This window comes from Triturus cristatus, chromosome 10 (genome assembly GCF_964204655.1).
Source record: "Triturus cristatus chromosome 10, aTriCri1.1, whole genome shotgun sequence".
Classification (NCBI taxonomy): Eukaryota; Metazoa; Chordata; class Amphibia; order Caudata; family Salamandridae; genus Triturus; species Triturus cristatus.
The window spans coordinates 798,170,423-798,187,731 of NC_140593.1; the positions used below are offsets into that span (position 1 = coordinate 798,170,423).

A 17,309-nucleotide genomic window follows, 5' to 3' on the forward strand; every position below is an offset into this window, starting at 1 on the left:
ATGGCAAAATGAACCCCCTCATTGTGTTCCTTCTTAAATTAAATGTTTTAAGTGTTACCAGTTTATTCCAATCAAGATGGCTTCAGGTGTGCCATACGTTTGTCATAAGTAAGACAGTAAGCGCTCTAGTTGTTCTTAAGAACACTCTGGGACATTCTGTCATTAGGCTATACTTGGGCTACATCTGGGTGATATTTGGGCTACATTTGGGCTCTTTTGTCTCTGGTGGCCATCTTGGGAGATTTATTTGTTATGAAGTTTCCTAATTTCCTCATTTACTGCAGTCTCCTCAGTGGGAATACTTTCAGTTTTTTATTTTGGTTCCACCAAGAAGCCATTCAGATGTATCACACATTTGCCATAAATTCTGAATGTTAGCACTCTAGTTGCTCATTAGATCACTGTAGTAAAACTACTGCTCACCAGGGAAGTCTGCTGCTGGTATTCAATGTGCATGTTTCAGTCTGCATGTCAGAATTTGTTTATGAAATAGAAGAGGATTTGAGAAGTCAAAATGTGCCCTAATTTTTCTTTCTGCAGAACTAATCATAATTTCTATGGCAAAATGAACCCCCTCATTTTGTTCCTTTGTAAATTAAATGTTTTAAGTGTTACCACTTTATTCCAATCAAGATGACTTCAGGTGTGCCATACTTTTGTCATAAGTAAGACTGTTAGCGCTCTAGTTGTTCGTTAGAACACTCTGGGACATTCTGTCACTGGGCTATACTTGGGCTACATCTGGGTGATATTTGGGCTACATTTGGGCTCTTTTGTCTCTGGTGGCCATCTTGGGAGATTTATTTGTTATGAAGTTTCCTAATTTCCTCATTTACTGCAGTCTCCTCAGTAGGAAATACTTTCAGTTTTTTACTTGGTTCCATCAAGAAGGCATTCAGATGTGTCACACATTTGCCATAAATTCTGAATGTTAGCACTCTAGTTGCTCATTAGATCACTGTAGTAAAGCTACTGCTCACCAGGGAAGTCTGCTGCTGGTATTCAAAGTGAATGTTTCAGTCTGCATCTCAGAATTTTGTTTATGACATAGAAGAGGATTTGAGAATTCAAAATGTGCCCTAATTTTTCTTTCTGCAGCACTAATCATACTTTCTATGACAAAATGAACCCCCTCATTTTGTTCCTTTTTAAATTAAATGTTTTAAGAATTACCACTTTATTCCAACCAAGATGGCTTCAGGTGTGCCATACGTTTGTCATAAGTAGGACTGTTAGCGCTCTAGTTGTTCTTTAGAACACTCTGGGAAGCTGCAGTAGAACACAAAGGAATCAACTGACAGTCTCTGCCCTTGTTGGATGTACATGTTTTACTGAGAATGTCAGACTTCATTCTCACATGACTGAGAAAGATAATGTGAATTTACAGGAAATATGCTCTCAGTTAGCCAATAGATCACTTTCCAAACCTCTGTGGGAAAAGCATGAGAAAATAGTTTTCTCTCAAACATGATTCATGATATCACAGCAGAAGGCTTTTTCACATGGTAACATCACCTTAGAACACACCACAATTCCTAAAATGAGTATGGTACCATCAACAAATGATTTATAATGTAACTAAAGTCTTAAAACCTTCTATTAACTGCAATGCTTTTTAATGAGGTGCTATCATGTATATTGGTCCCAAGATGGCTGCCAACACTTCTTGGATGAAGTGCTGACAGCCAATCAGATCTCACGATGAGATGTGTGGTTAGGCTCCGCCCAGATATATATGTGATTTTACTTTTGATTTTCTCAGGAACTACTGAACGGATTTACACCATTTAAGCAAAAGGCACATGCCTGACCTGAGGACTACCTCATTGCCAAATTTCAAGTAATTCTGTTCAGCCGTTCGGGCTGTACCTTCGACTAAAGGTCCTATGGGAAAATGCATGGGGAAAACGCGTTTTGGGACCCCCCTTTTTTCTCAGCCCCCGCTTGACGAATCACCCCGAGACTTTCAGGGTAGGACCTGAGCGGAGCGCCCCATTAGTTTTGAAAATTTCACGAAGATAAGTCAACTGGCACCAAAGTTATTCAAAATAGAATTTTCAGATTTCCTATGGGAACTCGGTCCTAACTATAACTATCTACTGGCGACCGCCAGTAGATAATATATATATATTTTTTATTGAAAAATAATGCATTTTATCTTGACTGACAGCTATTGTTATAATTTTGTATATCTTCTAAATACCCACATTGGTCTATGTTTTGTTTTAGGAAGTAGAAAAGATTTACACCCCTGATTTTACTTGATTTTATTTAAGGATTCCTTAAATAGATTTTAGTTTCATGGGACCCTGACCGGCTATCTGGTTTCTGGTTTTTGTTTAATTCAAAACTAACTCTAATTAATTTGAGACACTGTGTCTGATTTGAGTTAATGATCACTAGCTTCCAAATATCTGTAAATCTATTTTTCCCTTTTTTGCCAATAGAAACATCTGGGTATTAAGACTGAAGAGTGGGACAAGACAACTTAACGTGATGAAATTAACTGAGAGATTTATGATGAGGAGATTACATGAGGGACGTCGATTATCTGCTGCTATTTTTGAATTTTTGTATGTTTACATTTTATTGACTGAAATTCTATTATTATGCACTTTAGCACTAGATCACTTTTTTGCACTATGTTTGCACATAATGATTTACCATGTATACGGAATCTGATATAAATATTTTTTGTGATTTAGGCCAGTGATTGTGGTTACTTACATTATTTGCGGAAATTTATTTCCAATTGAGACTCTTCATTAAGAATTGTGTAAGTAATCTTGGCTCTAATGCTTTGAAATGAATTCTTATAGACTGGTTACAAAATGTAAACACTATGTTTTTATTGTTTGGTACTGTATTGGTTTCACATTTATGTTTAACATACGATTCCCCTCAGGGAAGTACCATCAAAACCGGTTTTATAACTTAATTCTCTAATTTCTGTTATTGGGTGAATAGAATCATGTGCTCAATTTGAATTTTACTATTTAATGTATGTATGTGTGTCTTGTAAAGCGCACTGCTGCCCTGAGGCGTCGTGGCGCTGTAGACCGCTGGGGAACCCGTCCTGGCTATCCCTGTGAGATGGTCCCTCCTGGGTATCTCCAAGGTGAAACCAGGCATCCCCGGCGAATGTGGGGGGCCGTTGTGGAGATGAGGCAAGCTAATGCCCAGAGTTGCCGAGTGTGTTCCTGGTTAGAGTAGGTACCGAGGCGAGAATTATCGAGTCCGTTTTGACCCTGGTCCACAACCCTGCCGCGTCGGGAATTGAACCCTGGTCCCTGGCCGATTCTCTGCTTGCGGATCTGCCGCCTCTAACCAGTGAGCCACACCTCTCCACTTAAGTGCACTGATAGGTCCAGCGCGTCATGTGATCAAGACTGCCTGTGTGCAGTCGAAACGCGTCATGCTGGGCACTTGCTCGTATTGATTTTGCACTTGCATTTGCACTTTTTTTGAATCTGCTAAAATAAAATGAAGAATTAACTATCCATGCGGTGGTCCGTACCTGTTTGATGTGATCAAGACTACGATTACTTCAGGATGGTGGTGTGCTTATATATATATATATATTCACTGAAAAAACCATAGGTTTCACACACGTTATAGTTAGGAATTAGCATTTTAAAAACCTTGCAAATTCACTTAAAAAACCATAGGTTTCACACATGTTATAGTTAGGTGGACATTTCACTCGTAAAAAAACAATGAAATTCCCCCGTTATAGTTAGTTCAGATAACTATAACTTGCGCGACCGCAATCCACTGCTGATGACGTCACATATTACATCACTCATGACATGGTCAGTGGCATCACTCATGACATCACTGATGACATCATCCTTTTGATAGAGTGGCGGTCGCGCGAGTTATAGTGACAATTGTGACCAAGTGCGAATTAGTGCATAAGTCATGTTACACCAGGAGGTTTTGGAGCTTTTGCGGCACCAGCTGTATGTAATTCGTCATTAGTTCAACTACGTGGAAACCCGGAGGGATGGTCACCTCACTGTGTTGCTTCAGTGCTGCTGGTACTGCATGTTGTAATTCACAGAGTTAATGTGACAGAACATGTGCTGCAGACAGCACAGCTGGGAGACATGCAGTGAAGGTCAGCAGGCCCTGTGCCCCTCCTGTGGAGTTTGCAGCTCAAGGTATAATTCTCAGTTAGTGCGGTGGCACATGCACTTGGGACAACACAGCAGTTCTTTCTGGACTGAATACTGTAGAGTATCGTCATTCACAGGCTTTGTCTGCTGCAGGCAGTGCCATTTTGTTAAAAGAATATGGCTCCACACCTGCTATAATCTATGTGAGTGCACACATGATGATACAACCTTTGCATTACTAATGGGGCAGCATTTCTTTCTGGCTTCATGAAATCATTCACGCTAATGCTAAAAGAAGGAGCATTAAATACTAGTGTGACCCAAAAAACCCAAAACCTTTCATGCTACAAATATAAAGCAAATCCATTTAGGCCACTTACTACAGAAAGTACTAATTTTCATAGGGAATTTCTCCTGTTTGTCAGTCTCCCCTTGCTTACAGTGTGCAGAGAATGGTCAGACGACCCTGCAAATAGCAGAGAGGGTGCCATTAGTCACTTCACGGGCAGGGTGAAGGTGGAGCCAAGGTGGAGAGTCCTTTCTCTGTTTTGTCATAAAGGAGGTTTTGTGACGTTGTCGAGAGACGCCCAAGATGGTAGCTTTAAAGGCTCGAGAGGCGAGGGATCGGCCTCTTTTTCTCTCCACCAAGCTCCAGCATATTGAATCAGACACCCACCTACCCACTCCTGAAAGGCCGAATTGCTAGAAGCAGAAGAAGGGGGCTACCAGAACATTTGGACTGATTTACTGAACTGACCCTGTGGAGTGGTATTGATTTGTGTGGGCACTGGGCAGGCAGGAGGGGGGGGGGTACTGACCTGCTGGTGGTCCTGGACCTTTCTGCCCTACCCCAGGATGCCTGGAGTTGAATTTTATGGGGCTGATTGGCCTGGTGACAGGTAACCCAGCAGGGACAGACACTATTCGGTGCCCAAATATATGTGTTGGTGTGGAACTGCGGGTATTGCCCATCCCTCTGTGAGATGGAGGGGAAGTTGCTACTAAGGTATGCTTGCCAGTAATCCTCAGGACGCCCTTGTTTGGAAGCAGTGATGATGGATAAGGAATAGGGAACTATGCATTCTGCAGTGTTACACTGTAATGGAAAGTGGAGACAATTGCTTGTACAATCTCTGAGCTGTGTTGCTGATCGTGTGTCCTGCATTCTAATAACTGATGTCTGCTTAACTATGGTTCTCATCTCCCACTGATGCTGTGTGAATAAAAATAAGGGGCTACTCCTTGGCTAAACCATAATCGAAGTTGACTCTCTCGTGAATCTTCTCTGTGGGGGGCAGCAACTTGCATGTTGTGAGCACACTATTTCAAAGTAGCGAGCTCATGAAACCCTTCTTGCTAATTTCTGAAGGTCACCACTCAGGAGTAGATGCAACTCTGCCTGGGAGGAATAAGTGCTTTCTGAATATAATGAGTATCCACGATAAAACCAAAGTTAATGATCAAAATCTACCATATGCAGAAAACAGAATTTTTTGGTGAATGAGATGTATAGCAGGGACGAGTGGCCACACAATGCATGTGTGTTAGACCTGGCATCCTTGGTGCGGTCTTCCCCTACCTTTTTGCCTTCAGACCTCCTGTTTTTGCTGACTTTGTTTTTGCTGGCCTAAGGACACATTTTACTACTGCTAATCAGTGCTAAAGCACATGTGCTCTCTCCTAAAAACCTGTTATATTCGATAATACCCAATTGGCACATTTGATGTACATGAACGTTCCTAGTAAAATGGTCTGTAAATTAAATGCTACTGGTAGGTCTGCAGCACTGACTGTGCCACCCACTTAAGTAGCACTTCAAATATGTCTCAGGCCCTCTGCTGCAGCCTGTGTGTGTGTGTGCAGTTTTCAACTGCCATTTCAACCATGCAAAATGAATCTTTTGCTGGGTCCAAACCTTACTTTTAATATAAATAAGTCACCCCTATGGCAGGCCCTGGACAGCTCCAAGGGTAGGGTGAAATGTATTTATAATGCTGGACATGTATGTTTACATTTTACATGTCCTGATAGTGAATTCATTTTTTACTACTACAAAGCCAATCTCTCCCATAGGTTAACATTGGAATTACCTTATTATATTTTATAAGTGCAATTTCCACATGAGAACAGGTACTCCTCCGTGTTTGCTGTCTCTGGAATCGTAATTTAAAATTCTAATCTATGGTGAAGTCAGATTTTAAATTACAATTCCGAAAATTTCACTTTTAGAAAGTTGCCTTTTTTTTACCTTAGCCATTTGGTGCCTGCAGCCTGACTCTGGGTCAACATGACTGGGCGTGGGTGACAATTAGGCTTTGTGCATTCCTCCTAGACAGCCTCACACAATGGGGAGCTTAGGTGTGACTGGATGGGACATCACTGGCAGGATGAAAGGGAGGAGCTAAGCTCAACCCCACTTACAAGTGAATAGGCTGTGCCCTGTCTCCACACAAAGGGCTGCCTACTCCCTGTAGTTAGTCTGGGAGGCAGGGCACCTGTGAACTTCAAAAGCATGCCTCTAGAAGCTTCTCCTCACTTCAAAGGCAAAGCCACCAGTGCATAAGAGACACCAAGCGGACCTCCATAAGAGACAAAGTCCAAACCAATGCAAACAAAGCCAAAGAACCGTTCAACGTCATACAGCAGTTCGCCAAACCCCCCAGCAAAGCCACGGACGTCACACCTTCCCAAGAACTATGTGACAAGCTCAGCTCCTACTTCCATCTGAAGATCAAGGTCCTCTACGACAACTTCAACGAACAGACACCAGACACCACCCCCCCTCGCCACCGAGAAGCCATCTATCATGACCTGGACTCCCGCCACCTTAGAACACAGCACCGCAACCATGAAGAAAACCCACTCAGGAGCTCCAATGGACCCCTGCCCACCGCACATATTCCACAGGGTTGCCGCTGCCATCTCACCCAAACTAGGATGGGCCATCAACGCCTCCTACATGTCGGCATCTTCCCAGACGACTGGAAGCGAGCAGAGATCAAACCCCTCCTCAAGAAACCAACGGCCGACCCAACGGACCTAAAAAACTACCGGCCCATCTCTCTCCTCCCCTTCGCGGCCAAAGTCACCGAGAGACTCGTCAACGCCCAACTGATTGCCTTCATCAAAGAGAACTCTATCCTGGACGCCTCCCGGTCTGGATTCTGCAGCAACCACAGCACCGAGACCACCCTCCTCGCCGCCACCGACGACATCCGCATGCTACTCGACCAGGGACACACTTCGGCCCTCATCCTTCTGGACCTCTCAGCAGCCTTCGACACCGTCTCACATCGCACACTTGCAGCCAGACTTCACAACGCGGGGATACAAGGAACCGCCCTCGACTGGATCCAATCCTTTCTCTCCGGCCGAACCCAGAGGATCAGACTCCCTCCCTTCCTCTCCAAACCACCGATATCAACTGCGGAGTACCCCAAGGATCATCGCTCAGCCCCACGCTCATCAACATCTACATGGCCTCCCCTCACCGCCATCATCAGACAGCATGGGCTCAGCATTGTATCCTACGCTGACGACACCCAGCTCATCCTCTCACTCACGAAGAAGCCTGAAGACACCAGAATCTGTTTCCAGGAAGGAATGTGGCAGCCTGGATGAAGGACAGCTGTTTGAAGCTCAACTCTGAGAAGACCAAGGTCCTCATCCTCAGACCCTGCACCTCTGCAGGCACAACGTCTGGTGGCCCACCGCCCTTGGAAGCACGCCCACCTCCACAGACCACGCACGAAACCTCGGCATCATCCTCGACTCCTCCCTCTCCATGAACCGCCAGATCAACGCTGTTGCCTCCACCAGTTTCAACTGCCTACGCATCCTCCGCAAGATTTTCAAATGGATCCTCCCCGACTGCAGAAGAACCGTCACCCACACACTCAGAACCAGCAGACTGGACTACAGCAACGCCCTATACGCCGGTATCAACAGAACCCTTCTACACAAACTCCAAACCATCCAGAACGCCACAGCCAGACTCATCCTCAGAACTCCCCGTCATGAACACATGACGCAACACCTACGAGACCTCCACTGGCTCCTCGTCAAGAAGAGGGTCACCTTCAAACTCCTCACCCACGCCTACAAATCACTCAACATCATCGGACCCAAATACCTCAATGAGAGACTATCCTTCCACGAACCCAAGAGAAGCCTCCGTTCTGCCGACCTCACCCTGCCAGAGGTACCCCGCATCTGCAGAAACAGAACAGGCGGGAGAGCCTTCTCCCACATCGCAGCCAAGACCTGGAACAAGCTCCCTGTGAACATCAGATGCTCCCCGACCCTGCCCATGTTCAGGAAGGACCTCAATACCTGGATCTTCGACCGATCCTAAGCTGCAAGCGCCTTGAGACCCTCACAGGTGAGTAGTGTGCTTTATAAACCCCTCATTGATTGATTGATTGTAAGTTAAAGTGTCCACCCATGGCTGCAGCACTGGTTGTGCCACCCTGAAAGTGACAAACTACAAAACGTCTCCCAGCCTTTCACTGCATCCTGGAAGAGCAGTTTAAACTGCAAGTTCGATTTTGTGATTTAAACCAATGGAAAAGCTCCTTCTTCCCTTAACAATATATACCCATCTCCCCAAAGGAAGACTTTTCAAGCCCTAAGGCAGGGAGCAGTATATTTTTAAGTGGAACTTTGATATGTCCTATCAGTAAAACTACCAAATTGTTTTGGGGGGATGTGGAAAGGTTAGTAGCCCCATTAGCTAGTGCAGAGTTACAGGCCGACATCTCAGCCCTGCTAACTTTTGAATGAGATTACTAAAATGAGTACGTCAAGGTATCAAATTAATCTTGGCATTAAACCAGACGACGCCCAAGTCGAATTTAATGTTACTTTTGAGGAACAGAAAATTTTAGAAAGTTGACACTCTGTTGCCCAGTTTATCCAGTGGCCTGTTGCAGTTGCTGGTCACCAAATAGCCCTCTGCCCTCCTGTGGAGTTGTGTGAATGACTCCCAGGATCAGGACCAATACAGTCCTGACACAGAGGGAGGTGTTACCTCCCACTTACAGGAAGCCACACAGGATGTTGGCCCAAAAGGATAGCTTCAAAGGAGAAGCCGCCTTTAGTAGACAAATGGTGATTACACACAAGAGAGCTGGCAGTGGGAACAGAGAGGAGAAACCAGTTGACAAACCGGTTTTTCCATGTGTGTCTACCCCACAGAGAGCCACAATTCTAGGGTATGCTACCAAGCTCCTAACAGCCAAGAAAGGGTTCAGACATCTTGAAAGTTGGAAGAATAGTGCACTCTGTAATTGCTAGATGCCACACATAGTCGAAAATAGTCATAAGGCGAGAGGAATCCTGGTAGCCCATTGGCTAGTGACCACATCATCTCCCCAGGGCACTTTCTGGGCATGAATATGGCACTCCTTGAACCTTCGACCTCAGATCACATCTGGACTGGAGAAAGGACCAAAGAGACTGCCCTGATGACTACTGGACCTGGCAAGAGAGGCGGCACCCACCACTGGACTGCACCTGCTGCTCCTTGGGCTAGTGAACAGAGACCTGTGCTGTGGTGCCTAGCTTGTGGAAAGGTTCCTCCAAAGCCCCATACCAAAAAGGTGAACTCCAAAGGTCAGTTGGCTGACCATCTGTTTCAGCACCAATGCCATAAAAGCTGAAGTAACCTGTCCTGGTTAGTCAGTATCCATCTGGAAGGAATGGTGCTGAGATCTAAGTACAGCCAAGAAGACCTCCCATTAGCACTCAAAAGATACACTCGTGTCTGCAGGACTCGTGAGAGTCATCATAATGCAGACTGGTCTCCGAAGACTGGCACTAGCCTTCACCAAAGGAAACTGCAGGAACCGGTGTGAACAGAGATAGGTAGCCCACGCAGCTGCTGCACTTCTACTGGCTGAAATAGGACTTTGAGGGACGCGACTCCGGTGCCAAAAGTCGCCCGACCTTACCTGTGGACTAAGGAACAACCCCAGGGAGACCGCTATCAACTCCGCAGCATGAAGACCATCTTTAAGCATCCTCAGCATCAGGACCACCCCAATGAAGTCTATGGCAGTTTTGATGCAAAGTGTTTAACTGGACTTGAGACTGCTTTGGTGACCAGGTATTTGTCCAAATATTTCTTGCTTGCATCCCTGACCTTCTGCGTGTATGAATTGTTCATCCAGTAGCCCAAAACAATTCTTCCAAACTTTTCAGAAGTTTTCAATTATTACGGTTACCAATGTTTGTTTGTGCTTTGGCATAAAAGGCGTGAGAATTATGTTTTACTTAAAAATCTATATCTCCGGAGCCCTCTGGTAGATAGTGCTCATCTTGGTGTCTAAAAATTCATAAAATATCAATTTTTTATAAATTGACGTCGGATTTCTTTTGAGCTGTGTGACTTTCTTATTCTATTGTGTGGTGCTTCTAAATGCTTTATACTAGTTCCTTTGTGTAAGCCTTGCTGCTCGAAGCTACAGCTACCCAAGGTTGAGCATGAGATTTTGCAAATGAGCCTTACTGGACCCAAGATGGTTTTGTGAGTGTATAACAGGGTGAGGTTTAACAACCACACCATATAATGCACCTCAATCCTCACAATATGAATTATGGAAAATGTGTTGGTACAATGAAGCCAGGAGTCAAAATAGGGGTTGAGTTGTTGGGAGGTTGACTGGTGGATGGAAATGTTGCTTTTATCCCAGACCTCATATGGCATTACAAACAGTCCGAGTGCATTACTAACGTTCACTGAAGGTGTTTATTTTTACTTCTTTTGCCTTTTGTTCTTCGTTTCAAAGTTGATTTTTTTAAATTAAAAAGTAAATAAAATATTGTTTCTTCAGTGTAACTGACACAGCTATTAAAGCAACAGAGAACAGGTAGAGACAACATGAATCCACTGTACCAGGTTAGAGGGCATCTCCACATCAGACTGTCTCATGAGAAAAAAAGGGGTGCTGTTCCCCAAGGACTGCACCTTATACTAACCAATGTTTTTAAAATGTAGCTGTACCACTTTTCTGAGCTGTGTTTACAAGCAGAAAATATTTCCTGGTGAAGACAGAGCCCAAAGCCTATATTCCACCCAATCCTACTTGGAAAACTGTTTATGATATAATAAGATTAACCTCGAGGATATTTTCACATTTGTAGAAATTTACGAAGTAGCGATAATATGAAAACATCCTTGTAAAACTCATCCCTACTATCAGGCAACATACCCAATGCACATACTGTTATTAAAGAACAGGAACACACAAACACTAAAACAGTAAATACCTATAGAAAATGTGAGTCCCTTTCCCGCAAATTCTTTTCGCAGTTCATCCACAAACTTCGCTCTGATATGTTCCTTCTGTGAAAAATAAAAGAGGGCACCTCAGTAAGAAAGCTGCATTCTATCCAAAAGGGTACCTAGAATCTCAGATAACTTGTAAGTTACAGCAAGCATTTACATAAAGAAGACTACCACTAGGGTTCCATACAAAACTTATATTTTGAGATGTATACATATTACATGACTTATATCACCCAGTATTTACCAAAAAACTGTAAACAGTACTTTTGTTTGGCTATCTTAAGACCACACCAGGATCATCCAATCTGTGAAAGAGTGGCTGGTAAATCACCCTCAATTTGGTGAACGTTTGTTCTAGAGGGATTTGGCTTCAAATGAAACCTTTGTGTTTATGCTATGGACTACCGCATGTATTGCTAGACATCATACAATCATATCCACAACGATTCTGGATGAAAAAAAATAAAAAAGCAGCTAACGTTAAGCAATGCCAATTCAAGGCATCACTCATTACATCAATATGTAAATACACAAGATTAATATGTATTGTATGGAAGGCCATTTTCAAAAGAAACGTATTGGTAAAGTAGGAGGTGTCCCTCTCTTTCTCCATACTTCATCCATGCATTATCAAAATATGTCCCATCTGTTGATTTGGTCTATCAACCTCTGCTGAAACACATTTAAACTACCAACAACACACGATAGAGGTGCAGAACCTAGAGAAAAAACACAACGTTTTGTAGAACACAATACAAATATATAAATGTTCCATTTAAATTTAACACCTCACATGTTTCTGATTTATTAAGAACAAAATGGTTCTTTCCTACAAATGCCTTTGTCATGTTATATCCCCCCAAGTATACATTTCTATATTTTTCGAGAAAAACTTTTAATGCTCCCTGGACCCACAATGTTTTAGTTTTGCCACCAATATAGGATTCTACATCTTTTTAAAGGGCTCCAAAATTTACTAACAAGAAGAATAACAGTTACCACGATAAATGTAAGATCAGAGACCAATATCTGAATTCCTCCAACTTGGTTGTTGTAAATTATTAAGATGTTTTGACAGTAAACTAATTAGCATACTGCAAAATTTATTTTTGTATACTATTAGGATATAAAAAGTCATGATGAGACCACACTAATACTATGGGAGTCAAATCATTGTTTACCAAGACACATGGCCAGTTCAAAGGCATTTATGTCCCACTTCCACTTGTCCGAACTTTAAGGACCTACCTACCCTTGTGTGCCATTCAGAATATTCATTAGAACTATGTCAGATATGCTCCATTGTTCCTGCAAAAATAGCCCAACGAGTCATTTGGCTCCATGTGTGTAATGTCCAGTTCATTGGAAGGACAATGGAACGAAGATAATTTTTGTAGCCTAAATAATTTTTGCATTGCCTGGTTCCCTGCGAAGCCTGGTATTGGTGAGCGTGGGCGGATACTCCCAAAGAGTCAGCAACCACTCCTCCGGAATGACACTTTTCTTTGCCTATTGCCTGTATACATGATGTCAGCTTAAGCATGTGCTTGTTGGAAAATTGATGAGGAAAAGTAGGCAATCGGTACCATCTTGGTAATAGAAGCATATGCACATTTTTAGGCCAGTGGGTACCAGATTGTTAACAAGTCTACAAATGGATGGCATGATCACTTCCTACAAAATAAAGATTGTGAAAGCTATATATGTAAGTTCTCATTTCCTATCCCAATCATTCTCGCTCATAATGCCCTACATCTGCTGCCCATCAATAAGGAGCACAGGTCAGGGTCATGTAACATACACAGATGCCAAAGGTGTTGCCTTTATCACTGCATGTGCACAGTATTGTACAGTGTGGTTGCCCATGCTCTCTGCCCTTCTCCATACTCATTTATGATATGTCTCCAGCCTCCTCTTCTTTAAAAAGAATACAGTTGTACTTCACCTGCCCATCACGTCTTATGTTATTTATCCAATATTTAAATTAATTCTGTCGACCCCAAAGGCTTCTCTCTGCTGTATGCAACCCCCATGCATTCATCCTTTCCACCTTAGCACTCGAATGACATGCTCTGATACCATCACCTTGGCAGCATGAAGGCATTTTAAACGTCACTTACATTAAATAACGTAGCTGGCTTAGTCTTCAAGTACCACTCTCTGCATGTGCCCCTGTGAATGGCTCTTTTTGATTTAAGATGTGTGGCTTGTTTCCAGCTGACTGTTGTTGGTTGTTTAAGGGATTCTGTTTCAAATCCCATTTCACCTTTTCTAATTCAAGTAGGTTTCTACTGAGAGACAGTACGTTATTGAAGCATATTATATGCAGAGGTAACCTATTGGAATCATGTGCACCGAGATTTAAGTCAGTGGAGGCCTCTGTGGCTCTCAGTAATAGGGACTGCCTGTGTCACTCCTCAAGACAATCCCACAAACAGTCTTCTGGCAGCCCTTCCACCAATCTGCACCGGGTGCCTGGCTCTGATAAATAACCAAGGCCTTATTTTAACATAGTTATTAGCAACCAAAAAGGGCCTTAATATGTAAGGAAAATGTAACTTACCCAGAAAGGATCTGTTTGTGGCATGAAGTGCAGTATATTCACATGTTTAGCATAAGTCGGCCATCTGGTGTTGGGCTCGGAAGTGTGCAAGTTGTTTTTCTTCGAAGAAGTGTTTCAAAGCATGGTCCTCGACTCCATTGTTAGACTGTTTTCCGCTTGGTGATTGAGGATGGAGTGTGAAGGATGATGTAAACTTGTGAGACGGCCATGCAAAAATAGTGTCATGTTTAATGTATATAAGCGCAAACCACACAGGTGTCCAGGGAGGAGGGTGGGCGCATGTGAATCTACAGCACTTCATGCTATAAACAGATGCTGATTGGGTGAGTAACATTTTCCATTTGATGGCATGTGTGGCTGTAGATACACATGCTTAGCATAGACTGAAAAGCAGTTTTCCTCCGAAAGCGGTGACTAACCTGTGTGGGTTGTGTTTCTTTGAAATAGTGCACGTAGAACCGCTTGGTCCACATTGGCTTGCTGATGGGCCATGGCATCTACACAGTAATGTTTTGTAAATGTGAGGGGAATAGTTCATGTAGCTGCCTTACATATGTCAACTATGAGTATATTGCCTAAAAAGGCCATGAAAGGTCCCTTTTTACAAGTAGAGTGAGCCTTTTTGAGGGATAGGTAGAGTTTGTTTACCTTTAGTATAACAAGTATGGATGCATTTTACAATCTCACACGAAATGCTTGTTTTAGAGATGGCCCTTCCTTTATGTGGTTTTGAAAATGCAACAAACAGTCGTTGTGCCTTTCTAAATATTTTAATTCTGTCAATATAATACATGAGATCTCTTTTCACATCCAGTGTGTGTAAAGCTCTTTCCGCAATGGAAATCAGATTTGGAAAGAATACTGGCAACTCAATAGATTGATTTAAGAAGAACTGTGAGACCACGTTTGACAGGACCTTAGGGTTGTTACATTGTACCACTTTGTCTCCTTGAAGTTGGAAGAATGGTTCTTCTAGAGTTAATGGCTGTAGCTCACGGACACGTCTGAGTGAAGTGATTGCGATGAGAAAAGTAACTTTCCATGATAGAAACTGGAGAGGGCACGAGTGTAAACATCCATTAACATTGTTAACACAACATTGAGGTTCCAAGCTAGTGTTGGAGGAACCCTAGGCTGGATAACTCTTTTGAGGTCCTCTAGAAAAGCTTTAATGACAGGAGTTCTGACTATAGAAGTTTGTTTCCTGTTTTGGAGATATGCTGCGACCACCGCTAGGAGCATTCTTATGGAACTGAAGGCTAACCGATAAGTTTGCAAATGGAGACGGTAACAGACAATGTCTTGAGGTTTTGCTGTTAAGGGGTTAATATCCTTTATATGACAATGGAGAGCAAAGCGTTTCCACTTTGTCGCATTACAGACTCTAGTAGTGGGTCTTTTTGCTTCTTTACGAATATCCATATACTGTTGAGGTAGATTCAAGTATCCGAATTCTAAAACCTCAACAGCCAGATTGCAAGATTGAGAGATCTGGGCTGGGATTTGAATGTAATTCGGCTCCCTGATTTTGAGTTAGAAAGTCCTGCCAGTTTGAAATGACCTGGTGTGGAACTAATGAGAGTTCTATTTGTCTGGTGAACCAGGGTGTCTGGCCCATGTGGGAGCTACTAGGATGAGTGTCAGACACGTCTGCCGAAGTTTGCGAATCACAAACAGAAGCAGTGGGAGAGGTGTAAAAGCGTAAGCAAATATCCTTGACTGACTCACCCTTTGTGAGTTGCCCTTGGACTGTGGGTGTGGTTACCTGGAGGCGAATTTCAGGCATTTGGTGTTCTCTGCTCTGCCGAACAGGTCTATATCTGGGTGACTTCATTGTTGGAAGAATGGGTGGAGGACTTGTGGGTTGAGTTCCCACTTGTGGACTAGTTGTCTCCTGCTGAGGAGATTTGCAAAGTCATTGTCCATCCAGTGTAGGTGCTTCACGAAAAGGTTAAATATGGTGAGGGAGATTACACCTCCAGATGATCTGGGATAGATGAGATAAATTAGGTGACCAGGTACCCCTGTTTTTGCAGATAATACATGGTAGTCATGTTGTCTGTGTTGATGAGAACTACTTTGCCTGTGAGGTGGGGAGGAACACTTTTAGCATTAGATAAACAGCTAGGAACTCTAGGTGAATGATCTGGAGATGAGTTTGACTGGGTGTTCAGTGGCCCTGTACAGTCAATTTCTGACAGTGAGCCCCCCAACCAGTGAGTGATGTGTCTGTTATGGTTCTCTGCGGAATTGGGTCTACAAAAGGCCGTCCCTTTAGGAGATTGCTGGAATTCTACCAGTGCAGAGAGTGGCAAGCTTGATGGCTAATCAATACTAGATCTTCCAGCTGACCTTACGCTTGAGTCCTTTGACGCGCTAAGCATTCTTGCAAGGGGCACATATTGAGTCTGGCATGAGGTATTATGGCTGTGCATGATGACAAGGTGCCTGACTTTTCTCACTCTTATATGCCGATGAGGCTGAAATTGTGGAATAAATGTTTTGAAGGATTGAATACTTGCACCATTTGGGTAAGCTATCCCCACATGTGAGTTGGGTATGGCTCCTAGGGAAGATTGTATCTGAAGGAGTTGCAGATGAGTTTGACTGCATTGACTGTGAAACCTAGTTGGTGAAGTAGGTTTATGGTAGTTTGAGTGTGTTGCAAACAGCTTTGATGAGTATTGCTCTTGATGAGCCAATCGTCCAGGTAAGGTAAAACCTGGATGTTTTGCCTATGAAAGTGAGCTACTACTGCTGCTAAGCATTTGGTAAACACCTGGGAGCTATGGTGACTTTGAATTTAAGCACTTTGAACTGAAAATGTTGTCTATTTAGCACCAATCTAAGTATTAACAATGTTCTGGGTGAATTTCAATGTGGAGGTAGATGTCCTTTAGGTCCAGTGCGGCCATAAAGTCACCTTGTTGTAGTAGCAGGATAACATCTTGAAGTGTGACCATGTGGAAGTACTCTGAGAGAATGTACCTGTTTAGGGGTCTGACATCGAGGATTGGTCTTAGAGACCCATCCTTTTTGTAGATAAGGAAGTCAAGTGAATAGACCCCACTGCCTTGTTGGTGTAATGGTACACGTTCTATTGCTCACTTTCGTAGAAGAGTTTGAACTTCCTCTTTGAGCAGTTGTTGATGGTCTGTTGACAGTTTGTGGGTGCAAGGTGAAATGTTTCGAGCTGTTGAAGTGAGCTCCAGGCAATAACCATGTTGGATAATACCCAACATCCACTGGTCGAATATGATATTCCGCCATGTGGGAAACAACTGCTGTAGTCTTCCCCTGACAGGTGTAGCATGACCAGGGGAATGGTGGGCAAGTCAAG

At 43.3% G+C, this 17,309-nt stretch overlaps 1 protein-coding gene across 1 annotated transcript in view; it reads right to left on the minus strand.

The window, feature by feature from the left end:
* PMM2 (phosphomannomutase 2) overlaps positions 1 to 17,309 on the minus strand; it is a 155,900-nt gene that overhangs the window by 20,378 nt on the left and 118,213 nt on the right. The window contains exon 6 of the mRNA XM_085628332.1: positions 11,388 to 11,463. Within this exon, the coding sequence (XP_085484458.1) occupies positions 11,388 to 11,463 (76 nt within the window). The remainder of the gene's footprint in view (positions 1 to 11,387; positions 11,464 to 17,309) is intronic.